The sequence below is a fragment of the Pipistrellus hanaki genome (genome assembly GCF_964339955.1).
Source record: "Pipistrellus hanaki genome assembly, chromosome: 3".
In the NCBI taxonomy this organism is placed as follows: domain Eukaryota; kingdom Metazoa; phylum Chordata; class Mammalia; order Chiroptera; family Vespertilionidae; genus Pipistrellus; species Pipistrellus hanaki.
Window position 1 is genome coordinate 140,413,877 of NC_140505.1, and position 25,823 is coordinate 140,439,699.

Consider the following 25,823-nt stretch of genomic DNA (forward strand, 5'->3'; position numbering starts at 1 on the left):
AGTGGTTCCCCCCCATCTTTGCTTTCATCTTCTGCATTTTCAGGAGGAGAGGGAGTCAATGCCCCTCAAACCAAACGAGCCAAGTTGGGAAAGGACTACGGCTCTTAATTTTATTTTCTCCCCCTTCTCTTCCCTCTCAGCTTCCTCACAGGGCTGGGAGGACCAGCAGGCCCACCCCTCAGACCCCCTTTCCTCTTCCCAAGCACAGCTAGCCCCTCTCTTTCTGCCCCAAAGTCAACTCTCTCAAGATGACAGCAGCTACAGTCAGATTTGGCCCCTAATTCACTTGATTGCGTTAAATAACTCCAGATAATTGTTGGCCCTGCTTCCCTGCACTATAGGCAGCATGTTTTGCTGTCTCCAGGGCACCATTGAGAAAGGAGAAAGTAGACCTACAGGACCAAGTGATTTCCCTCCACACACACACACACACACACACACACACACACTTATACACACACATACACACACACATACACACACATACACACACACATACACACACACACACACACACACACACACACGCCCCGCTCCAAGAACCAGCCAGCCAGCAAGTGGTACAAGAGGAAATAAACCCAGAGCACGCCAAACAGATTCTCACAACTTGGTCCCCCTGCTGCCTTTCACTCCAGGATTTGGAGAGAGAGGGAATGAGAATCCCTGGCTCCTCTACACACCCAGATCTCCCCTCCTTCTCTTTTCTACTTCTGATAATGCTTCATCCTAAAATTTGGATAAATTGCCTGAGAAACTCACCAGCTGCCTCCCCCACATCCTAACAAACAAGCAAAAATGTGAGCAGGTCTTGCTTAGAGCTTGGTCAACCAGAATTATTAGGGGACTTTTGGCTTAAATAAACTATTCAGGTAATCCAGACCAGTTTTCTTATTTTGCTTCTTTTTAGTTTTTAGCCCCAAGGAAATAAGTTTAAAACAAATCTTTTTTTTTTTTACAGAGCCAGAGAGCCTTCCCTTAGCCTTGCTGGGACCTGCTGAAACAGGGTGGTCCCTGCCTCTCTCTGTATCTTTTCTCAACACCTGGCAGGTCCATGATAAAAGTTAGGGGGCGAGAAATAAAAGTTCTTCACTATCTCCAGGCATCAGGCTTTGAGGCCTACCCATGCAAGGGGCCTCCCAGGCCTCTGGCCTCCACTTCACCCTTCTTTCCAAGTCTAAACAAACAGAGAAGCCATCCTGACAGGTCACTTTGCTGCCTCAGAATCACCAGCTCAAAATCTTTCTTCTTTTAAGGAGACCATACATGTAGAAGGGGCATCTTTCTTAATGCCTCATCTCCCCCCACCCCACCCCCAAAAAAGTCCTAAAAGATCAAAGATTTTTTCCCCTCCTACCTAAACTTGCCTTCTCATCTGAAATTAGGCAGGCCTGCTCAGCACAGAGAAAGGAGAAGGGAGGAGAGGGGAAATAGAAAAAAAGCAAGCTCTGTGCCTAACTATAGAAAAGTGAGACCCCCACCCCCCAGCTCCCCTGTCAGTGCCCCCAGAGAGTCTGACCCCTGCAGAGTCAGAGGGAAGGGACAGAGAAATCAGCCCTAACCTTCCACATGCCCTCTTCAGAGTGTCCCCTGTCCCACCCCCTCACTGGTTCTTCTAAGGATATTGCAAAACTAGAGTTGAGAGTTAAGGTTTGTGTGTTTGCTCAGCGTAAACTTAGGGAACTATAGAGAAGGGGGGATGTTACCAGACCAGAAAGAGGAGGGGGGTAAAAAGAAACCATCAGACATTGACGTAAAACTAATTCACATCCACTGGTTTATTATTGATCACGGGGCATTTCACATCGACACTAAAATTCTTTATTGCAAGTTTTACAATAATCAAGTAAATTCAGTCCAAAAACACAATAACCATGGTGGGGGGTGAGATGGGGAGATTCTACCTATAGACTGCCTGCCTCTCTGAACTGAAAGTTCATTTTTATTTTCTTTTGGCTCCTCAAACTGAACAGCTCTGAGAGGCTCTCCAGATGCAGTTAGCTTTGTCTGCTGTCTTCCCCCACCTCCTCCCAGCCTCCCCCCACAACAATAATACAAAAGAACTTCATAGCTTTGTTCTCCTTAAAATGACTTCCCTCTCCCTAACCTCCCCTGGTGCATTTTCAATGCAAAAGGCCTAAGGAAAGAGGGGGAGAGCGGGAGGAGGAGGAGGAGGAGAAGGATGAGAATTAGCTTTAAAAATCTCTTTCATTTTTTTTTCTTTTCCTCATTTCCCCTGACACTCACCCAGACCAGACCAGCACACCTTGCACGATATATAATTTTTGCAGTTTTCTTTTCTTAAAAAATAAATACCCCCCCCCAACATGGCCTTAAGAAAAGGAAAAAGAAAAACAACCCAGCAGGTACCATGCTAAGACAACATCACATGCTTTAAGGGTCCTTAACAGACGAAGGGAGAGAAGGGCTAGGGGGCTTGTCTGTTTATCTGTTTCTGTCTGTTTGGAACTGACAAGGGATGAGGTGGGAGGAAGAGAGAAAAGAACCAAAATATATATATATTAAATTCTATAAATAAGAGTCAATCTGTGTGAGAGGGGAGGCGGGGGGGCGCGGGGCGGGGGCAGGGTGCGGGTTATGTTTTATAACCTGGTGATGTCCTCTGCCCGCTGCTGCTCCTGCGGCGTGGCGCCCTGGGAGTGGTCCTCAGAAGTGCCCGGGGTGGCCGCCGAGAGAGTGCTGGGCGCCGCGCCAGCTGGGGGCGCCGACCTGACTTTGGTGTTGGGGAGTCGGTGGTCCTTCTTCCATTTCATGCGGCGGTTCTGGAACCAGATTTTGATCTGCCTCTCAGAGAGGCACAGCGAGTGGGCGATCTCGATCCTCCTCCTCCGGGTCAGGTAGCGATTGTAATGAAACTCTTTCTCTAATTCCAGGACTTGCTGCCGGGTGTAGGCTGTCCTCGAGCGCTTGGGTTCCCCTCCGTTATAATTGGGGTTCACTGAGGGGGCGGGGGGGATGGGGAAAAGCAAACAGTGGGGTTCAGAGGCAGCAGCTCCCTGCCCCCACCCTCACCCCCGACCTCAGCTCTGTGGAACCGGGAGGAGGGGGTGGTGGGGAATCAGGTCATCAAGCTAAATGGCTTACAGAGAAGTTGGAGGAAGCTGGAGACTTTGTAGTGTAATAAGAGGGGGAATCCTCATTGTAACGACACTGAATTATTTATGCGCCCTTAGAAAGCGAGCATAGTTTTCACACATACATAACAGATCGTAGCACATGGCTCGGACTGCCCAGAGTAGCTAAGCCATAAAATTTATGGGGGATGTAATTACCCATTCTCGCTCGTAAATCCAGTTCAATTGTGCTAACCCAGAGTAGCTCCTGGAGAGAGAGAGGGGGGAAGGAGAGAAAGGAGGACGGGGGGCCGGAGAGAGGGGGCCGGGGAGGGTGGGGAGCGCCGGGGAAGAGGGGAGGGAGGGAGGGGGGAGAGCAAAAAGCAAAGTTGCCTACCCGTGCTAACGTGGATTTTTTTCATCCATGGGTACACTATGGGCTGCTTGCTGGCGGTGCTGGAGGGATGGTCGGGGGCTGGCTGGCTGCAGGCTGGCGGGGCTGGGGACGGGGAGGCGGAGGCGCCCGAGAGAGGCGCCGGCTCGCAGAGCGGCTGTGCCTTCTCGGGGAGGTGGTGGCCGGCCGGGCCAGGCCCGTGGCCTCGCGCGCTGCCCGGGCCCTGGAGGCTGGTGCAGCTGTACTGGCGCTCGGGGTAGCTGGGGCGCGGAGGCGGCGGTGGGTACAGCTCCTGGTGGTGATGCTGCTGGAATCCCGATTCCCTGGTCCGGCCGTAATATTCCGGACTGTGCTCAGGGATGTAGCTATTTTGCGAATATTCTTCGCATGGAGGAAATTTCGGATCGATGTAGTTAGAGTCCATCAAATACGAGCTCATGATCATTAATTTCTGGAGTGGAAAATAATTTTTCTCGCTTTGTCGTTTTTCTGCTCCATAAAGCCCTCCTACTAGCTAGCGACCCTGTAAAGTTACTTTCACCATGTGACTCCGCCGGCCAATCACACGGAGCAACCCAGTCCCCGGATAAGGAACCGAATCGCTTTATTCAAAATGTATCCAATTTTTTTGTGTGTGTGGTGGTGGTGGTGCTGCTGCTGGGGTGGTGGTGGTGGTGGTGATGGGGGGTTGGCTGGCAGAGGCTGGGGTGTCTCGGTGCGCACCCCACAGGCTGACAGCCCGCCCCTGTAAGAGGAGGGAAGCCCCCAGCGATCCTCCCCAGCCTGGGCATGGAGGGGCTGGGGGAGGCTGTGACTCAGCCCCCTCCTGGAGTCTCCCCTTGAGCTTCCCATGGGCCCCTTGGGCCTCGGCTCCTGGGCTCCTGCAAAGGCTTCCATTCCTGGTGATCCTGTCTGTCCGTGGAGGTCACCAGGCAGCGCCCCTCTTTTGCAGGAAGAGGAAGTTGAATGAGGGCTGGAGTGGAGGTTGGATGGGGAGGAGCCCGGGCTGAGCCCAGGGGAGGCTGAAGAGCCCGGGGTGCCCCCCATCCAAGCGTGCCAGAGCCCAGCCCCCTCCCGTGTGTACACACTCACCCGACCCTCTGGCCCAGGGGCCGGCGAGGCAGGCTCCCAGCTGGACCTGGCAGGTAGAGGCAGTGGGATGCAAATGATTCTGACGTCATTTCTGGAGGTCTGGGGGGTTGAGCCCCGCTGAAGAGAGACAGGAAGTGGTTGGCAAAAGCAGTGTTCAGAAGCCTTGCCCTCCCGAGCACCCACTGAGCCTCCCTGCCCCAGCCCAGGACCCTGGGGCCTCTCCCACTGCCAGTCCCACTCCCCCTGCGCTGGGCCTGCAGCTGTCTGACCCCCGCCTCCAGGCTGCTTCCAGGAGCCGGGCAGGGAGCAGCGGGACCTGCCAGGAGCAGCGCCCGCCTGGGCTGTGCCCGCCAAGGCCCTGGGCGCCCTTCCTTCTCCATCCCCACAGAGGGCAGACCTAGCTGAGCGGGAGGCAGGCCTGCGTGGAGAGAGCTTGCTCCGGGCCAGGGATTGTATCCATGTAACACATGTGTTTACATGTAAACACACATTCCCAGAGGCCATATCCAGGCTGCCTTCCAAAAGCTGAGGGGTGAGCTCACCAAGGGGGAGGCTGGGTACACCTAAGGGGGGGGGGTGTCTCCAGCCCATTCCTGCCCCCTCCCCTTTCTCTGCCACCAGCCCTCAGGAACACCTTTGTGCCTGGGGAGGCAGGGCCACGGGGGGGGGGGCAAGAAGGGTTGCTTTTCACCCCCCGCCCCCCAGATAGGGATGGCCGTGTCATGCCACCAGTTCCAATGAACTGATCCCATAACACAGAGTTGGGAGAGGGGGGGCGGCGGAAGGGAGAGCCCAGGGAGGGAGCCTGGTCCCCTTGTTGTACTTGATAACAATTATAGTTTAAAATCATAGCTTGCCGGGGCCCGGCTATATTTTACTTGATAACAATAAAAGTGACACATAAAGTTAACTGTTTATGTTTTATTTATTAGACTAAATCTGCCAGCGGTGGTAGGAGCGCTCGCCTCGTCGCTGCAGCTTTTATAGGGCTGTAAAACGTCATAAATCAGTCTCGCGGAATCGCCCGCACTCTTTGTGTCGGCGGCGGCGGCGCAGGGCTGGCGGCCGCTGGCTGCCTGCTCCCTCCTTTCCACGAAAAGTCGTAATGTGATTTTTCCCCCTCTGATTTTATTATTATGATCGCCGCCGTGATTAGCCAATCTACCTTTAATTCGCCGCCCTGCGCTGCCTCCTCCCAGCCCAGCCTGGTTGACACTTGAATAAGTACCTTTTAAAACGGCATAACAACTATTTGAGGGTTTAATTAGAACATCTGCAATTAAGGGAATGAGGAGGGGAAGAGGAAAAAAATAAAGCCCTTGTGAGAGGAAGGCGGAAGGCGGGAAATTCTCAGCCTGTCTCTCACCATCTCTGGGAGGCCAGAGAGGGTCCCCACTTCCAAATTGGGGCTCACCCTAAGGCACGGGTCACACTGGGCCACAGCTGATGTGCAAAGGGCTGATCCTCCTCTGGGCCCCCTTCCTTCCTGCCTCCCACCCTCAACCCAGGTGCCTGGGAGGGGGTCCCTGGATACACCCTCCCAAGTAGATGATGCTCTGGCCCCGGCCATCAGGTGGGTGAGGGAACAGGAATTCCCTGGAGGAGTGCCATCTCTTGGAGGAGATTCCCAAATGTCCACAGACCCCCACTCCTGTCCGGACCCTCTGAGTGTGAGGACTGGCTGGTTTGGTTGGAAGAGGAACGTGAGACTTTGAGGAGGGAAGGTTGATAGTGGTGGAGTGTGTGAGGGTTTTATTTTTTGTAATTATTGGCGGTGGGGTGAGAGCAAGAAGAGAGGCGAAGGGAAACCAATGCTGAAGGCTGACCTGCATGAAAGTCTGAACCACTGCCCCCAGGGGAGGGCCAAAGCTCTGGGGAATCTCAGGTGGGGGGTAGGGGAGCTAAAGGCACTGAAAGCCTCCTAGCCCTGCCCAACCTCCCTTCCAGGCCAGCTCCTGGGTCAGGCTGCCCCACCCCAATCCGGCCCAGATAGTCTTCTCCCCACCTGACCTGTGAGGTCTCGGCCTGGCTCCCCTTCCCCCAGCCCTCACACTCAGCTTCTGCCAGCCCTGCCTCCACCTCAGTCCTCACCTCTTCTGTCTCCTTACCCTCTCGGGCTTGTTAGGGCGTCCTTCCCAAGGCACTGCCCATCCCACATCCTACCAACCTGCTCCCCAGGATTCTGAGCTCCTGCAGGTGGCCAGAGGGAGCGGGAGGAGGAAACCATTTCAGGCCAGTATGTGTAAGTAGACACAGAGAGTTCAGATGCCTCCAACTAAATGTCAAATCTGTCTTTGGTTATTACAGCTAACAAATACATATATATACTACTAATGTTTATTAATATATTAAATGCATCCTTATGCAGCCACAGATATATGTGTGGTTCTCATTGCAGGCTTGCACAGCTAATTCAACATGCACATTCATAAAGAGAAATCTGGGCAATTCCTCCAAATATGCCCACATTTATCTATATCACTTACCAAAAAAACAAAACAAAACAAAACACACCTCTCTTCGGCTTCTATAGCTTAATAGCAAGGAAGCTGCCTATCTCACGAGGAAAATAGCAAGCCAGACTGCACCACACACACATACAAACATTTCCACTTGTTAGCAGTGCGGAAATCAAACCCTGCACTTAGCACTGGCTTAATTGGGGGTGTAAGGGGGGGCGGAGAGGGAGAAGAGGGAGGCACTACAGCAGTGGCTCTCCTCACTGACGCCTAGTCTCTGTCCTGCCTCCTTTTGTGCATTACCCTCCCGCATCCGGCCTTCCAACCCAAGGATCTCTCTACTCTCCCGCTGGCTCTGCCCTCCACCTCTCTCTGACCCAATTTTATTTTTTATTTTTTTATCTGACTACCTTTTGCCAGCTTCTAAACACTCTCCGAATACCCCACCCCCCCACCCCATATCCTTTCTAAATCTCGATCTGGTTTCTCTTTCGGAAACATGTTTCAGTACAAAGCGCTTCCCTTCTGACACCGCTGAAGAAAAATATGTGTCCATTGTGTGCGAGGCCTTATTGTGCCCGGATTACCATACTGACCGTTGGATAACCCATATTCCTCCCCTCCCCAGTAACGCGCTGCCGGCTGAGAGACCTCAGCGGCTCCACAGCTTCTGTGCTGCATTAAAATCCGCCTCTCGGACTCCCTGAGTTTTCCTAGGGAGAATAAATGTGAGGGCCATGTAGGATTTGGAAAGCAAAGAGAAGGAAAATGAGAGTCATTCCTTTCACAGAAGTGCAGGGTTTTGCTTTAGTGTATGTATGTGGTTTTTTTGTTGTTATTTTAGAGATTGAAAACGGCAACCTATCTCTTTCTTCTTCCTGAAATAAATTGACTTTTAGATAGTATGCAATCAGATCCTTCATTTTATTTTTATTTTTTTTTCTCCAAACAACCTCAAAACCCCAAACTAAAGCAAGACTCTCATCCCATTCCCCCCTGTGCATGTATGTATGTACATATGTGTGTTTTGTCCCTTTCTAATGCCAGCAGGCAGGGCTAATGTATGCAAAAGAATATGCAAATGCTTAATTGATTTTTTCTTAAATCTCTTGTCAGTAAAAGTAATGAATTGGTCTAAAATGATTTTAATAACCTGGACGTGTCACCAGAAAATACTCAACCTTTTTTTTCTCTCTCTCTCTCTCTCTCCTGGAATCGCTTATAGTCTTGGAGGGGGAAAAAGCAATCATGGAATGTTAATTTGCCCCCCTTTAAAATATTAAAGATAAATTTCCCTTGTTTGTTTCTAGACCATAGGCAAGGTCCTCTCATGGATTTCCTCCTCCTTGCCTTGCCTTCCTTGGAATTCAATTTTCCTCAAATCTCGTTTAAAGTGGCTTTTTAAAAAGTGGCCGCATTTTAATATTGGTTAGACAGAGTGACCTGCATTTCACCTCGGGTGTTTGACTTGTTCCAATAGGTCACTGCCATGGGGTTATTGATGGGGAAACTCCATTGAAATTTGTCTCTTCGCAAATGGCCTTTAGATCTTCCAGTGAGTTCAATAACTAGTTATAATGTGGAAGGGGAAAAATGAAGGCCCTGGGCTAACGAATTTGATGTTTCATTTTTATGCTGGAGAAATTGTTAGTTAGGAGAGGCTGGGTTCCGCACCCCCTTCTTTGCTCATCCTGGCTTCTCTGACCCCCACTCCCGGCCAAGGCTGCTGGATTATAACCCCTTTAAAAACTTGGCCTGGGATATCCCTTTTCCCCTAGATGTAAGCTTTAATTCTTATTATTATGAGTATTGTTGTTGTCCAAATTCTGACGAAGGGCGCAGGAAGCTTGCGCGCCTAGGGATTTGTGACCCGAGCTTTCCTGTTTAGTGGGGGAAGGACTTTTATTTTTAAAGGAGTTTAAATGCAGTTTTGAAAGATTCAGGAGTGAAGCTGGGGTTAGGGTCTTTTCGGGAAGGCTCCCCGGCCTGGTGCTCTCAGAATGAAGGTGATGCTAGGAAGCTGCCATCCCTTCCGGGGTGGATGAGGGCGTCTGCCCTCATCTGTTTGTGGCCTCTGAGCTGCCAGAGACCCCATGGGGTCAGGCGCCCAGGACCAAAGAAGGCGGAAACTGCAAAGTTTAAGGATAGACGGAGAACTCCATGGAGCAAGCAAGGGAACCCCGGGTCTCCTCCAGGGTCAGAGACGGAATTCATGGGGACTTGGTCTGGTGACTGTCTGCGGAACTTCGTAAAAAAGACACCCCACAAAGCCCAGCACCCAAAGACAGTGCGTTTTAGTGAACTGACGAGAGCAGAGGACAATGATGGGAGGCGTGGAGATTTTATAAGGTCCCCTTTTTGCTGGAATCCTCAAGGAGTGGGAGAGGAAAGGGGGAAAGAGGAAGGTCTTTATTTTATTCTCCCCATCGTCACCAAGTTGGGGAACCCTTGACTTCTCGAGAGAAGCCTCTGCGAGAAAGGATTGCTTAGAAATCATCTCTCCAGGCTGACCCAGCCATACCAGAGGTTACCATTATTAACCTCAATAATAACAAGAGCATCATTCCCTCACAAATCAGCTGCCTGGGTGCCTCCTGTCCTGCTTCCTTCTCTTTTCCTGCCGGAAGGGGTCCAGTTTGCTCAGCCCCAAGTTTCCCCTTTAAGGCTGCTGGGTTATAACCCCTTTAAAACTTGGACTGGGATGTCCCTTTCTCGCTTGATGTAAGTTTTAATTCTTCTTATTATGAATATTAATAATATTCCACCCGCTTCCTACCCCCTTCTGAGCCTGGTTCCATAGATGGGAGTCATCCCAAAGGCAAGCACTGATTTCTGGGTTGGGGAATCGAGGCCAATATGTCAGTACCTGAAACCAGGGTGGCACTTCCCTCTCTCCCCTCAAGCACCTCGGTGCCACCTGTGCTCTCGGACCAACTTTCCTAGGCAGAGCCATGGCACCCCTGGGGTGGGGAGCAGCCCTGAACCGGAATCTCATAAAAATGGGCGAGTCCCAGAAGGGGCCCTGGGCTCTCGGGGACGGGCCTGGGAGAGGCCCCGGCCGCGCTGCCCAGCCGGGCAGGGATAGCAGCGATCTGTCCTCCGCTTGCCCGCGAGTCCCGTCCCCCGGACGCTCGCCCGCCTCGGCCCGCACCTCGGCGGCTTCCTCCGAACCCCAGACCCCCAACTTCGGGCCTCGCCCGCTCCCCGTTTTTAATTACGTGATTGATTTTCGCTTTGGCCGCCTGGAGACGCCTCTGCCTCCGCTTGGTTTTAATCTCCCGGTTCCCTTTTTGTCTCTCCGAGCGCTCCCGCCGCGCGTAATTCTCCGGCTGCCCCGGGCCGCGGCCTCGCCCTTCACACCAACGAAATGGTCCCCCGGCCCGGGCCGCGCCGCCCGCCCCCGGGCCTCCGAGGCGGCGGGGCTGCCAGCCGCCCTCCGAGCTCTTCGCTCCTTTATTCTCTGCGGAGGCGCCGCTGAGCATCACCGCCGCCGGGGCCGGGCTGCCCGCGGGCCTCCTCCTCGCCCCGAGAAGGGGGTGTCGGGGGTCACCCCGGGACCTGCGGAGGCGCAGCGCCCGCTCCGGGCTCGGCGGGGAGCCCAGCCTGTTCCCGGGCCCCGAGACCCGGCCCTGCGCCCGCGGCCCAGAGGCGCCCAGAGAAGCAAATAGGCCACAACCGTGCACCACCGCGCGCCCCGGCGGGACCCCGGGGCTGGGGCTCGGAGCCCCCACCTGCCCTGGGCCGTCCAGGCTGAGGTCGCTCCCGAGCCCCGGACTCAGGCCGTGGCGGCCGCCTCCGCACCGCCGTCCCGGAGCAGCCGCAGCCCCTGCATCCGAGGGGCGGAAGGTGAGGCCGAGGCAGGAGAGAGGGGAGAGATTTCAATTTCCGAGTAAAGGAGATGTGGGGTGGGGGGTGGAAGGGGAAGACTGGAAATAAAGAAAAGGAGCCCTGCCTCCCACCGCAGCCCTTCTCGCCTCCAAACACACACACACAAAACCAGCCCTCTCTGTCCTCCCCAAACCGCTGGTGTTCCGCTTAATGTCTCGTCTATTTACAACTAATAAACACCCCTCTGATGACTCTCCCACGGTCTGCTCATCCTTTGATCCCTTCCAAGAGGGCGAGATGACTTACTATTAGCAGTGTTTTATGATTACATTGCTCCCTCGGGGAGCGGAGGGAGTTGGGAATGGCTTTCTCACTGGGGAAGAAGTTCAGGGAAACTTGAGTGGGTCGCAATCTCCTCCCTGCACCCCCCTTACCCCATCCCCTCCTACAGCACCCCAACCTCTGGTCCCCCAACCTCCCTCCCCAGCAGCAATGTTGCTGGGTAAATAAGAGTCCGCCCGCCTGGCTATTAGGATTCTGGAGACGTTGGCATCTGTAGCAATCATTAGTCAAAGCCGCAGAAGCCAAAGGAGCCGAGGAGTTGGACAGAAAAAATCTTGGAAATGATATACAGGAGCCGCCGAGGCATCAATCCCGCCGATAAGAGTGCGGCTGCCCCGGAGCGAGGCGGCTGCTTAATTGGGCCCTGGGCACCCAGAACAATTGGGGATGGGGCAGCGATGGGTTGGGCAGTGGCCCTGGCACCACTTGGGCACCCTACAAAAATAGCTAGGGGCTGGAACACCCTTTCCCCCAAGGTCAAAGGCCCAGTGGGGTGGAGAGGGGGGACTCCTGCCTCTGTCAGCTTCACCCTGGGAGCCAGGAGGGGCCGGGCTGCGGGACTCTTCCCTTTCTCCAGCGCCCTGCTCCTTCCGGCTCTCCGAGGAGCTGAGGCAGGTTGGGGGCCTGGGCTGGGACTGCAGGTCACAGGGACAGTCTGGACAGAGGCTGTGGTCCCTCGAGTGGGTTTTCAGGGGACAGGTAATTCCGCGGGACTAGATGTGAAGGTAGCCTTGGAAATAGCAACAGAATCACTTGCTTTAATAAGCAAAACGTCCAAAAGGTATTGGTTCCCTATCCCCACTCTTTACTGATCACAGAGATAGAGAGACAGCACATTTCAATCCTTCCAGACGGAGAGCTGTGCCCCTACATGTAGATGTGTGCATTATGAAGCCATCTCTAAACATATGCTCTAATATTTAAGTTTCTGCAAAGACTACAAATATCTCCAAATATTCTGCTTCAATAAATAGTTGTTTTATGAGTTGGGACCCTTACATAAATCAAGATAAATTTTTCAAAATAGAGATTGAGCAACACATCTATAGTTCTTTCCAAGTGAGAAAAAAAAACACACACACCAAATATTCATCTAGATGTTTAGCGAGAGAGAGCTGTACCAATACATCCTAGCATATACATCCAGCACTATAGAAGGATTGGTAATGTGCACGCAGGAATTCGACAGAGGACTGTTATGTTCACTGTGGATCTATAAATCTAGAGATCTATAAATCTATATTTAAATGTGGAATAGAGAGCGATGTAAAACATACATCCTGTTATAGAGACAGAGCGGTCTATAAATACATTTTCACGTGTGCAGCTATAGGATTGTTCAGCTCCCTGTAAAGACACCTGGATTTTTTTTTTTATTTTTTATTTTTTTGGAATCCTAGGAATGAGGGCAATTCTCTAATGCTTGTGAGTTTGGGGTGCCCAGGCCCAGAGTTCTCGGGAAATAAACAAGGGTGCACTGGAGCCTGTGCGAGTGCTAAGAGAGCCCGGGAACTCATGTAATCTATGGCCTCCTTCCCAGCGTGTGGAGACATTTCTCTGGCCGTGGCTGGGAGCCCTGATGCCTGGGCCTGAACACGCCCTGATTTACTGAGCCCAGACTGAGACGGAGGGAGAGGGCTCTTTGCTTCTTTCCCCTTCAGCTCCTTCGCTCCAGGCTCAGGGGAGACCCGTGGGAAATTGGGGTGTCTTTAGGAGAGGAAGGGTCATTAACATTACAGAATGGAGCCATGCAGGTAAAATATGATTTTGTGTGCAGAGAACTGGGTTAGAGAGAAATAGGAAGGCTGCGAGCTTTCACACACACCCCTGCACCCATCTTAATTACATAAAACCAGGCTCCACAGCACTGCAGAATTCCCTCCATTCACATGGTGCCAGCTGGGGACTTCTATATGCTTCACTCCCACCCCCTCTTCGTAAGTTCTCCCCTGAACACCTTGTTCCACCTTGTCAAGAAGGAGTTTGGGGCTTAGGCAAGGGGTCACAGGGAGAGCAGAGCCCCGAGGAGTCATGGTATCTACCACCAGGCTCAGAAGCTGATTGCTTGGATGTTGGTTCCTTTTTAGTTGAGGGGTTGGGGGAACAAGGTCAAAAGAAAATGAAAGGTTTCTCGGCTGCTTTTTAAATCTGGAATTTTGAGGAGGGGAATCTCCAATAAGCTCTTTTCTTATTGGAGGTGGAAATTTTGGGGAGCCATGGATTCCCTTTCAGTTTCCTTCTTTGGTTTACTGGGGAAAGGGAGGTATAGAGGGGCCCCAGGTGGGCTTGGGGAAGTGCAATCCAATCTTGCTGGCCAGATTGGGGGAGAGTGATTTACAAAGCAAAACTTCAGATGCTACTTCCTGAGAAGTCACCAGATCAAAACAGCTCCTCTAGGCTTTTATGACCCAGTCTCTACTCCCAACAGGAAAAGCACCCTCAATAAAACCCAGGCCCACGCCTTCATCCTCTATCCAGAGGAGGGGGAGAGACAAAATCTAAAATGAGACCTGACCCTTACTTACTTCACACACACACACACACACACACACACACACACACACACACTGGGCTTTCTAGGTGACTTTTAAAAAAAGTATTTACTAGATTTTTCTCTACTGCCGGAGCAAAAAAAAAATCAGCCATGAGAGATTTGGAATTTGAGCCTGGAGCAGAGGGTAAGAGTGATTTGATCAGATGAGGGTCTGGCTTCATAGTCCCTTATTATCTTCCAACTCTCCACAACCCAACAGGCCAACAGAAGACTAAAGGTCACCAAGAGCCTGGCTGCCACCATCTCTGGGGGCTGCTCCAGGGTTTTGGTTTTCCAGAGAGAAAGAAGGAAGGAAACTGGACAGTTGCCCAGGGCTTGAGGGCAGAGGTGGGGAGGGCAGGACAAATGGTCTCCAGGCTGGGTGGGTGGGAAGAATGGGGCAGGGCAAGGACTTGGAAGTTGGCTCAAGACTGGTTTACTGTCTTCAGAACTGGCCAGATTGGGGGAGAGTGATTTACAAAGCAAAACCTCAGATGCCCTCTTTCATACCATCCTTGGGCACATGTGTGGTGTTTGGGGCTAGGGACTGGAAGAAACAGGGATCTTTCTAGGGAAGACCTGGTTTACTCTACCCCTCTGAGAGCTGTGGCGTACACAGTACTGAAGGATCCGAGGGAACTGAGCCTGCACATTCCATGGAGCCCATGCAGGGCTGCAGATGGTGGGAGAAACGTCTCTGTACGTTTATCGGGTGTGAAGAAGTAGCCTCCTACCTGCACTGGCTCCCCAGCATGCCCAGAGCCTCTCATTGTAGCTTCTAAGGCCTGGCCATCAGAGAATGAACAAGGCGCTGGATTACCTGGTGTAACTTCCCCAAGTCCCAAATTTTATCCCCTGTTCCCCCTACACAGTGATTTCTCCTGGGTGCTGCTGTTCCCTTTGCCCTTTAGTGAGCCTTAGGAATGGGAGAGGGAGATAAATTCCAGGGTTCTGCAGGACTCATGGGCCAAGAGATCTCTATCATCCCAGTTCAGCCTTCCAAATTCCTTTGGCTCCTGGGGCCCCATCAAAGCCCATTAAGGAGATATTATTAGAACAGACACACCATTCTGGGTTACCAGGACCCGTTAAAGGGGGGTGTGATTTTCTTGGCCCTCTAGCAGCTTCATTTCTTCCTTATATTGAATCTCTAACTCAAAGACCACTAACTTGGGGTCCTGATTTCCCCCCTTTTCCACCTCAAAGAGCTCCAAGGTCTCCAGACCCACTGAGGAGGAGGCTCAGAGTGGTGCTTGTCTCCTCAGCAAAAGAAAATACAGAATTGAAACCCAGCCCAAAGCAACTACACACAGAGAGGGTGAGTCAAAGAGAAATAAAAAGTTTACATGGATATTAGGAGGGAATAAGCAATAAAATCTCTCTTCCCAGTGCCTGCCTAGACAACCAAGGCCCCCTTGTCTTTCCCCAGCTTTATGGGATCTGGAAACTCTAGTGTGAGAAATCCACACTGGAGGTGAGGGTTGGTCTCAGGCAAGACTACCACACCATCTACCAGGGAAAAAGAATGTGTGTGCTTTCATTCCAAACCCATGAAAGAGTCAATGGAGCAGTATGATGAAGGTGATGTGGAAAGTGAGGGCTCAATGGTTTCCAGAAGAGCTGCCTTCCCTCTGGCTTCTCTTTCTAATCCTTCCCACCTGTGGCATCAGCCCTACCCAGAAGACAAACAAACAGGAGGGTGCTGACAAAGCCCAGCTCACACTGGGTTACCCCTCCCTGAGGCCCCTCAGAGGAGGGCTTAGAGTTCCCAGGGGCACAGCCCATCAGAACTTCCACCCCTCAGTCAGCTCAAGAGGACCAGAGATCAGAAGAGGGGAGAGGTGGAGAATTCAACCAGAAAAATTAACGCTGGAACAAAGTCCTGGAGAGGGGTGGGGCATGAGGAGTACCTGGTCTGCACTCATGAGGTGGCTGGGTCAGGGCCCAGCCCCAAATGTTTAGGGAACACACACTTCTGTCATACATGCACACTCTCTGTGTCATCAAATGCCCTCGCTCGGAAATAGTTTCTCCACCTATGGCTTGTTCTGACTGACTCATGTATACACAAACATTGAAATCCACACCTTCAGTGACTGTGTCCTTTGACCAGGACACAGGATCATCCTGTAGATAAAGCTAATGACTCCTGGAACATTTCCAGAAACACAAATCAAAAGAGGCCTCTTCTAATCATCACGCCTGCCCCCAAGAAGATTGGAAGGAAATGATAACTTGTACAAGGTGAGTACATAGGGAATAACCATACTCAGAACTTGAATGCAGGGTTCGAGTTCATATCCACACCTGCTGCACAGCCTAATCTAGAGCCCACATCTATAAAACCTAGAGGATTGGGTCGGACCACACAGGCCAAGATGGGATTAATCCAGAGGACACCCTCACAACTTCTGATCCCTGCACAATTGAGATTGACCTCCAGGTACAACTTCGTTAGAACAGAAGCCAAGGGCTCTCCACAGCTGGTTCAGGGACAGAGGCTAGAATAGTCTCAGCAGTATGCCCCACCCCCCATCTCAAATAGGGCTAACACAGGAGCTATAGGGAGAGGTGGGGAGGGAGGGAGCCGAGATGGAGGTAGGGTGAGGCGAGACAGAGACGCAACTACTTTGGGCTGATTGGTTGGCGAGGGCCATGTGACCCTACTTAGAGCATTCCTGATTGGTTGCTTGACCCTTCTAGGGTTAAAGACTTAGGAACGGAAATTTAAAGCTTTCCGGGTTGGCTGGGGCACCTGATTGCCCCCCCACCCCCAACGCCCTTCTCCAGTGGACCCCTTCAATTCGAGCGCGAAGTTGGGGGTGGGAAAACCAAGAACCTCATGCCCAGTTTGTATTAGTCCTACTCCCATTCATCCCCATTACAAAACAGCAAAAACAAAAACAAACAAACAAAAAAACTGGCCCAGGTAAATTATTGGAGGGGAAGGACGGTCTATTATTATTATTGGGATAATAAGGAGGGACATTTTTGAGCCTAAGAAACAGAAAACGGGACGAGGAAGTTATAGCCCCCCTAAAAGACGCTGTGAAACCCCAGTACATCGCCCCACACGGAGCGGAGGGAATGGAAGAGATTTGGCCAGGAGTCCGGGAGGCTGAGAGTCGGGCCAGGGTGCGTGTCTTTGCCCGGCTCAAATCTTGATTAAAGACCAGGAGACTCGCTCCTTAAGGCCTTGAGGAGGCCGGATCGAGGGGAAGAATGATAGACCAAGGCAAACTCCCATCTCCCCACTGCCTGGATGGAAAGTTTTCAGAAACCCTCAAAAGCACAGACTGGTGGGGAGGCGGAGTGGAGGAGGGCCAGAAGTGAGGAAGGGAGAACCTGAGAGCTAACTTTTCAAATGGGCTGCTGAGGGAAACCCTGGGGGATCCCAATGCCCAACGCCCCCCAGGAAATAAAGAACTAGGGAGGAGGGTGGGGAGGCCGAGGCTAACCTAGAAACCGAGGCGGCCGGATTCCCCCAGCCCCAGCGCCTGCAGTCCTCACACCAACGACCGACTGCCAGGGTGGGGCTGGGCTCCAGCTCAGACACGCTGCATTTGGGTCTTGTGCCCCTTCACCCTTCCAGAGTCTGCCTGGGCTCCCTGTGGGTGCTTCATCCCTGCTTCTTCCTCAGTCTCTAGGGCAGTAGGGGCAAGCTCGCAGCCTCCTCTCCCTGTTCCCCAAATGCACCTCTTCACAAAGCGGGTGCCTAGACCCCCTCATGCTCCCAGGCAGTCCCCCACTATTCCGGAAAGCTGTAGACCTGGCTCGCCCCTCTTCCCCCTCCTCTTTCCCAAGTTGCCCTCCCTGGGGCCGCCTTCCCCTTGCTTCAGAATCCCTGGAGATTCCGGTGGGGCCCTTCCAGGAGCCCGAGTTCACATGCTGCCGCTTCTCTGGCTCAGCCCCGGGTGACGCGGGGGTGGGGTACCACTCACAGGTGTGGGGGACACGTGCTGCTCCTTCCTACAAACCCGAAGGGAGCCCAGCTGAGACTGGGCCAGGGCGCCGGGCCCCATCCGCCAGAACCCATCCCTCCTGAGGGCTGAGGCCTTGCCTGGCCAGCCTCATAAAGACAGTTGCCTCCATTCCCCCACCCACTTATGCTCCACTCACAGCAGTCACCTCTAGGCCTTCCAGGCCTAGTTTCACGGTTGGCAGGGGCTCGGGGTGCCAGGAAAGACCCCAGCAGCTAGAGGGGGGAGGAGGCGTGAGACCACACTGGCCACAGACAGACTAGAACCCCAAACCCCCTGAGGCTGAGACAGCTGCCCACCCAGGCTTACTGATGAAGAAGGAGGGGGTGCGTGAGGAGCCCTGGGGTTCAGTTGGCCCCCTTTAAGATGCTTCTGCCATTTCAGCTCAAAGCCTGTGGGTTCAATAGCCCCAAAGCCCTCCATCCCCAGCTGCCCACCCAGCCTGGACGCTGGGCCACTGGCCCTTCCCTGGACCAGAGGCATTTTTGCGCCTGCACCTACAGTTCCCACACTTCTGCAAACACCCACCAAACACCCATAGGTGGCTGGCTGCTGTCTTCCTTCCCCACTGAGGAGGGAGAGGGGGTCAGGGAGACCTGGCAGAGCTCTGAAGAGCCCAGGCCTCTCTTTGCCTCAGTTGACTCCTCACTGGAGGGAACAAGGGCAGGGAGAAGAGGCTCGTCTGGGGCAAAAGGCTCCCCATCCTCCTGCCTCCCAGCGGCCTCTCTTCTCCTGGGGAGGCCCTCTTCCCCTCCCCTTAATGAGCAGGGACGGCCTTCTCTCACAAAGTGGGAAGATTAGGTAACGGGGAGAAAGGGTCAGCGAGAGAAAATTAACTTACAGCATTCGCCTGGGATTCATTTGCGAAGAAGTAACCTCTCTCACCATCATCCCCAGCGCCGTAATCCCCTCTAACTGCCAGGCCCTCTGTCCTAGCATTAAACCTACCAGCAGCTGCGTGGCTGGACAGTTAAGATTATATATGATGTAAATATATTGTGGGTTTGTCAGCTCTCCCTACACCATAAAACTTGGTTTAATGACATCACGTGGTCCCCCAAGAGCCACTCACGGGCTTGCCTTCGGGCCATTCACATAAATAACCTCCAAAAGTTTCAAACTCCTAAATTCACATAGAAGCCGTGGGTATTTCTCTAATGCTCAGTTACACCAAAAAGACCTCGTGCTGCTCCTCTGCCCCACCCCCACACCCCCCCTTGTAGGGTGGGGAGGGGGGAGAGGGTGGATCCTTATTTATTTACTTACTTATTTCCATAAGGACCTGTCGCCTTCGAGGTCGTGTTGATATTTTTTTTCCTCCTATTTTTTTTCCTCCTCTCTCCTCTAATTGCTCAGAGTGGGCCGTATCCCCCTCTCCCCACTCCCCCGGGAAGGTAAGTCATGCTTCTTCCCCTTCTTTCTCGAGGATGACAGAGGGGGTGGGTTTCAGGGCAAAGGGAAGAGGCAGGCTCCATTGTCTCTGTCTGGGACCCAGGCGCCCCTCCACGAACTCCCCCAGAGCGAGGAAACCCTGGTCCGTGGAGATTGTTCCAGGGCGCTGGCCGGTGGGGGACCCACCTCAGACTGCAAAGCAGAAGCCTCTGCTCAGGGCAAAAAGCAAGGGCCTGGGCTGCCCCACTCCCAGCGCAGGGTTGTGGCTGCTGATGCTGCTGAAGCAGAGGCCGGGGCCTGGGCGCAGACCTGCGGACTGTGACAGGAGGGGGGGCCGGGCAGGCATGGCTGCACCTCCCCACGCCTGCCCAGCTCTTCCCGAGAAAGAGAGGCCCAGAGCCTTCGGGGAGGAGGCAGTCCGTGCAAGGTGGGGCTGGAGCGCCCTGCCCAGCGGGTCTGAGCAGCTCTGCCCCCACCCCTGGCAGAGCCGGTGGTTCTCCCCCTGAGGTGGTGCACCCCCTGGGGAGGGAGCCTGGGGCCTCCGGCAGGCAGGGAGGCTGGGGCAGGTGAAGGCAGGGCAGGGGCCTCTTCCTTAGTTAACGGTTACCCACTGGTAGCCTCAGTGCTTCTCCATGCTTCACCGCTCACCCAATAGTTTTACTCAGCATGGAGAAAAAATTAAAGTAACTCCCTGACGAAAAATTACACATTTTATTTGAGAAAGTGAGGGAGGGAGAGAGAGAGAGAAAGAGAGAGAGAGAGAGAGAGCAGAAGGCAAGCTGGAGCTGGGCTGTCTGCTGTCTGCTGTGTGCTGTGGCGGAGAGACACCTCTGGAGGCCGAGTGTGGCCTGAGTGAGTGCAGGGTGAAGAAGGGTGCAGCAATGGGTGCCCCTCAATAAACATTTGGTGGGACCAGGTCCTACTTGCTGGCACAGTGTGAGGAAAGGCTCTTGGGTCTTTTAAAAAAATGACAGGTGGCTTAGGCAATAGGATGCAGAGAAGTCAGTCCTTATAATAAATCCAAGGAGCATCAGCATTAATAATCATAAATATTCCCCTCACCCCTCCCCAGAGCCTCCCTGCTCCCTTTCCCTCTTGGCTGCTGGAGAAACCTTCTAGCCCAGCTCCTGAACCTCTCTCCTCCCCCCACACCACCACCCAGTGTGGGGGGCCTAGGCTTGGCTCCAGGAAATCACCCCATTGTGGGAGGCGGGAGAGGAAACGCAGTAAAGTTTTATGGACCCTTCCCACATTTGTTTCTCCTATAAAGTACTTCCTCCCCCTTCCCATCCCAAGAGCCTCAATCAGAGCAGAGCGTGGGCCTAAGCCAGTCGCAGGCACCACCTGAATTATCTGCCTTTCCCCCTTCCCTTTTGCCTACCCCCCCCCCACACACACACACACAATATCCCAACCACCAGAGATAAACGATGGCAAACAGATGAAACTCAGGCACTGGTCTACGCAGCTCCTATCCAGTTAATTGTCCTGCATAGCCCTAGGCCCTAGAAGGTGGGGAGACAGTCTGAAGATCCCTGGGACACCCTGCAGACTGCCCTCCCTCCTCACCCTCGGCCAGTTTCTGAGAGAGCTGAGACACACCTCCTCCAACTTCCCCAGTACCCCTTTACTAAGCAGCACCCAATCTGGGGATCCTTCTGAGACCAAATAGGACCCTAGGCTCAGTCCTCTCTCTCTATGTCCACCTAGGCCCCTGGGGGACCCCTTAACCCTGGAGAGATCTTCAGGGGGCCGAGTGTGAATACCACAGGGCCACCAGTCCCTGCAGATCCGTTCTGGCCTGCAGTGAGGGCCGCTGCCAGTCTAGAGGCCCCAGATCCACCCAGCCAAGGAGGGAAGGGGGTGCAGACCCCTAAATGCCTTGGATGGCCACAGCACAGGACAGGCACCGGGTCCTCCCCTTCCCCCAGGCCCTTCTTGGCGCCAGGGGTCAGGACGGGAGCTCAGCTCACCTGCCTTGTCTCTCCAGCCCAAGAAGCTCCTAAAAACTCCTTTAAAGGGGAGGTTTGAAGGCCGTGGGCCTCCCCCTGCACCTCACAGCCCATTTAGACATTTTTGCCCAATACGTGCCCCAAACAGAGAGGAGTCACTGCATGTTTTTAGTCCTGTTCTCTCTTTGTCTTTATTTGATATGACAAAATATAGTTTCAGGAAAGACCTGGAGTCAATAAATAGTCGTACGACAGCGATGGGGCAGGCGGGCACAGAAAGTCGCAGCAAGGATGCTAGCAGCCAGGAGCCTCTCGGACCGCTGCTGGGGTCCGTGGCAGGGAACCTCACTATTTGAGCTAGCTAGTGGTCTGAGGCTGGGGGCCTGAAGGCATGCAGAGGGCGCAGGCTGGAGAGGTTCCCGGGTTTGGGGTTGGGAGAAAGGTTTAGAGAGCAGAGGACAACCCAAGGAGCCCCAGGCAGACTTCCATAGGCTCCCCTTTTATGATGCAAATTATTTTTAAAAGAACAACTTGAGTGTAAGTCACTACCACGAGGCACCCCGAATCTGGCGCCAGGCTCCCCCAGGCACAACCATTCTCTCTCGCCAGATCGAATCGGCCTGGCCAGCCTAAACCGGGAAACAAAGGAGAGAGCCAGGCTTGGAGGGTCGGGGCGCCCGGCCTGCAGCGACCACACGGCCCACCTTAGCTCGGGTGGGTCTGGCTGGGACTGGGAGCCTGAGAGGCGGCCCAGGCCGGTGGGTCGGGGCCGCGCCAGCCTGGGCAGCCCAAGTAAAGCCCCTGGAACCCCGCGGAGCTGGCCCGGGGCGCCCCAGGGCTGAGCAGAACTGAGGGGAATCAGCAGAGCATGGCCAGCCCCGCAGGAACCGGGGGTCGGTGGAGACGGGGAAAGCCGGGGAGAGCGTTTTTGTCTTTGAGGCCCGGGAGCGGTCCCCCTGCCACCGCCCTGGCCCTAAAACAGAGAGAGGAAAACCGAGAAGGAAAGGCAAAGGCGAGGGGGGTGAAAGGAGCTCAGGGTGCGCCTGGCGGGCCTCCCCGCTCGCCTCCTAAAGAGCCTCTTTGCTTTTCATTTTGGAATCTTTCTTCCACTTCATCCTGCGGTTCTGGAACCAGATCTTGATCTGTCTCTCGTTGAGACACAAGTTGTTGGCGATCTCTATGCGCCTGCGGCGGGTGAGGTAGCGGTTAAAGTGGAATTCTTTTTCCAGTTCCAGAGTCTGGTAGCGCGTGTAGCTGGTTCGGGACCGCTTGCCGTCTGTCTCTGGAACATAAGCCCCCCCAAGCCAGGAAGGGGTGAATAGCGTGCAGCGCCTCAGCGTCCCCCACCCGAGCCCCAGGCCCCGACCCGCGGCGGAGGCACCGGAGGCGAGGCAGGCCCGGCCCGGCCCCGGGAGAGGCGCCTCCGCCCCGGCAGGAAACTTTCCGCCGCCGCAGCCTTCACTCCGCGGCCAGAGGGGCTGAGGGCTGGGGGGAGAGGGAGACCCAGGCTCGGACCGAACCATAAGCACCCTCCAGATCCGAGCACCGGGGACCCCCCTCCCGCCCCTCCCAAGTCGCTGGCGTCCTCCGGAGCGGCGAGCGCGGGCCGAGCCGGCTCCGCGGGGGAGGAGGGAGCCGCGGGGGGATCCCCGCGCCCGAGCCCCGCGCGCCTCGCCCTTTAGGTCCCTCTATTTTTTTAACTCCCTCCCTCTCCCCCAAAAATTGAATATTGCCTTTTATACACGTTTTGTTCCTATGATCCAATTATGTCGTCGTAAATTTGGGCGCACACAGCCTCTAAGCCTTTTAGTGGACAGTTTTACGAGCCATTGATGCCTGGATCGTAAAATTTATGGCCGCGGGTTTTTTTTCTTTATTTGCCCCGCATGGCCTATAAAACCCAGGCGGACCCGAGCGCGCAAAATGAAGTCCTAAAGTTTACCGTGGCTCATGTGCAGTTTGGTCATCCACGGGTAAATCTGTGGCGGGGCCGGTGGCTGGCTCAGTCCGGCGGGCTGCCCTGTCTGCGCCTGCTCCTCTTTGATCTCCCCACTGCTCTTAGCTCGCTCCTCCGGCGCCGGGCGAGCCGCCTTCTGACTGTACATCCCGGGGTTCAGAGGAGCCGCTTCGTCTCTGCCCAGAGCGTGTCCCGGAGCGGCCGCGGCGCTGCAGGCGGGGCGGTCGGGGTGCGCCCGCGGGTTGGCAGCCATGTCTACCCCGTGGAGAGAGTTGGAAGGCGCAGGCGGTGGGAAAGTGATGCTTAAGTCCAATCCGCCGTAGCAGTACCTGGGTGCCTGCACCTCTGAGGCCGATCCATAGTTCCCACAAGTTTGCATGTTATAGGCAGGGATATTGGGGCTCTGCTTATAGAATGAATTGGCTACGTAGGAGCTCATGGCGGGGAGGGCCCAAAAAAAATTTCTGCACCCTTTTTGATGAAGGGTGATTTGTGACTCTTTGAAGTTGAGGGGGTTTTTTGTTCTCCAAAGTGCACAATTTATAGGTGGAGATATCTCTTTCTTTATCCTATGCGCTCTTCCCAAATAAGGGAGCCTTAAATAGAGTCACGTGACTCCGGCGGCCACTCATAAATTTGGTTTGATGACCTCCGGGAGGTTAGTGATGGAAGCCGGCGAAACGCATCTTGATATGTTGGCAAAGCCTAACCAAAGGGGAGAGGGAATGAGGGAAACAGAGAGAAGGGGGAGGAAAAAAAAAATGGTTCTTTTGAATTGGGGGTAGCCGGGACAACGAGCCCACAGCGACACCTGGTGCCCACTTGGAGAAATTGCAGCTTGGCGCGCCGGCTCTCCTCTTCAGACCGATGGATTTTCTACCCCCGTAGAGGAGATGCTGGTTGTTGCTGCAACAAACCCCTGAAATGGCCTTTGAAATTGTATTTAATTTTTAAGGGAAGAGGAGGCCTCGTTTGGGATGCCCTGAGGTTTTTTTTTTGAGGGGGGTTACTGATAGACCTGTCCTCTTCAACCCCAGGGCCTTCCAATCTTCAAAAATGGCTGAGGGAAGGGGACTTAAGTGGGGGAGGGGGCCTGCCCAGGTTGGACGTAGAGGGGGCTTATCTCAGGTTGGAGGTCCCTCTCCTTGGATGTCCCCAAGCACTGCTATTGCTGGGAAGTTGCTTGTCAGCATGGAAAAGTGAACCAAGCCTCTGGAGAGGCAGACAGGATGCCCAGGAGAAGTGATCCTGGGTGGGCAGAACTAGATGGGGGTGTTGGGGTCATGAGGCTGAGAGTACTGGGGACTCTGGGGTGAGCCTGAAGGTGAGGAGCCATGGTGGCTGAGTAGACCTCCTCACCATGCCAGAGACCCCAGAGTAGCAACAAGGTCATTTCTAACGTGTGTGTGTGTGTGTGTGTGTGTGTGTGTGTAGAACCAGACACAATGGCCTGGCAGACTGCTCTACATCCCTGTGTCTGACCCTCATGTGATACCTATGTCCGATATTTCGGATAGAAAATAGACGTTGACTGAGGGCATGGAATAGCAAGATTCCAGCCTCCACGGATATATGGGCAGGGCAGAGAACAAGACCTATTTAGTGCCCTATGGCGGACAGGCCTCTGGACCAGGGACTTACATCCAGGAGGTCCACGGGAGAGGCATTTCTGAGCTTGTTGGGGATGCAGGAAGAACCTGACTGGGGGTAGGAGAAGCGGGTGGGCAGAGCAGGCGCTTGGGCAACCTTCACAGCCCACGGTCAGGGCCTGTACAGCCCTTCGGCCCCTTTCCGACCCCCCTCCCCAAGCTCCAAGTCTTATTCTTTCCTGCATGCCTCTCCCCAGGAAATCTCCGCCCCTGCCTCCCCCCCCCCCCCCCCCCCCGCAGGCGGAGGCACTGGCGGGGCGCTGGCGGGGATCTGGAAGGTCTAGAAAACTCTGACGGGTTTTTTTCCCCTCTGGGAGACCCCCCTCACTACCTCACCCTCTGGGTCCACTCGGGTTTCTCTGGCTGGGCTCAGGGAGAGAAGGCCCGAGCCCGGGAGAGGGCAAGGCCTAGCTGGCTCCTCACCCGCGGAGTGTGAGGGGGGAAGGCGGAGTGAGGAGCCAGACTGGGCTGGGGCTGTGAGGAGGAAGAAATCCTGTCCCAGCCACGTCAGGAGTCCCAGGGCAGGCGAGAGCTCCGTTTCCAGGCTTTCTTTTTCGAGATGTCCTTGAATCGCTCAGTCCCGGCGCAGGGCTCCGGTCCCGCGGTCTTCCTTTCCCCTCCTCTCTCCGCCTCCGCCACGTTTCGCAACTGTCTGTCGGCCAGGCGCCGACAGGGGGCTGCTCGCAGGGCGCCCCCTCCTCACCCCAAGAGTGGGCGGGGGAGCCCGGAGCCCCGGATCATGCTGCTTTGCTGGGTTTGGAGGGCTGGTGGGTCAGAAGACGGACCCCAGACAATCACAGGCAGGAAAGGAAGGCCTGTGTGGGGCTGGAGACCAACCAAGCCGACCAACCCCGGCTTTTCCCTTACCCTCATCCAAATCCCAAGCCGCTTTTTTTTATTTTTATTTTTTCGGGGTGAGTGTGTAGGGAGCCCGGGAGCCAGGAGAGGCCCCCCAGCCCCACGGAGTGGGGAGGACAGGCCGGCGCCTGATCGGGAAAGGCGGGTGGAGAGGCGGGAGGCTCGCAGGCTGCAGGCCGGCGCGGGGCTCCGGGGAGGGAGCCCGCCCCAACCTTCACCCCCAGGCCAGGCGGGCGAGCGAAGTCACAGAAACCCCGATGTAAACTTTTAAAAATAATATCAGTTTTATTAAATATTCGGGGACGGATCCAGAGGT

General features: G+C 54.4%; 2 protein-coding genes across 5 annotated transcripts in view; both read right to left on the minus strand.

Moving 5' to 3' along the window:
• Nucleotides 1-1,751: 1,751 nt before the first annotated feature.
• Nucleotides 1,752-25,823, minus strand: part of HOXC4 (homeobox C4) — a 37,376-nt gene continuing 13,304 nt past the window's right edge. For 2 of the 4 annotated variants that reach the window (XM_084879021.1, XM_084879023.1), the window contains exons 2-4: nucleotides 4,558-4,674; nucleotides 3,469-4,408; nucleotides 1,752-2,956 (exon numbers count right to left, since the gene is read on the minus strand). In XM_084879021.1, coding sequence (XP_084735147.1) covers nucleotides 2,601-2,956; nucleotides 3,469-3,910 — 798 coding nt within the window. In that variant the 5' untranslated portion in view covers nucleotides 3,911-4,408; nucleotides 4,558-4,674 and the 3' untranslated portion in view covers nucleotides 1,752-2,600. Of the gene's footprint in view, nucleotides 2,957-3,468; nucleotides 4,439-4,557; nucleotides 4,675-25,823 lie in introns of all 4 variants that reach the window. The other 2 variants (XM_084879024.1, XM_084879022.1) reach the window with 2 other exon arrangements.
• Nucleotides 19,660-23,966, minus strand: HOXC5 (homeobox C5). Its single transcript, XM_084879040.1, has 2 exons — nucleotides 22,986-23,966; nucleotides 19,660-22,325 (listed from the first exon to the last, which is right to left on the minus strand). Exons 1-2 carry the CDS (start codon nucleotides 23,437-23,439, stop codon nucleotides 22,111-22,113), a joined length of 669 nt encoding a protein of 222 aa, XP_084735166.1. The 5' UTR covers nucleotides 23,440-23,966; the 3' UTR covers nucleotides 19,660-22,110.

Bases quoted from the DNA above. Each gene is read 5' to 3' on its own strand.
- HOXC5 (XM_084879040.1), bottom strand. From the start codon at position 23,439: ATGAGCTCCTACGTAGCCAATTCATTCTATAAGCAGAGCCCCAATATC. The intron at 22,326-22,985 runs GTAAACTTTAGG...CTTATGTTCCAG, and splicing joins CAAACTGCACATGAGCCACG to AGACAGACGGCAAGCGGTCC.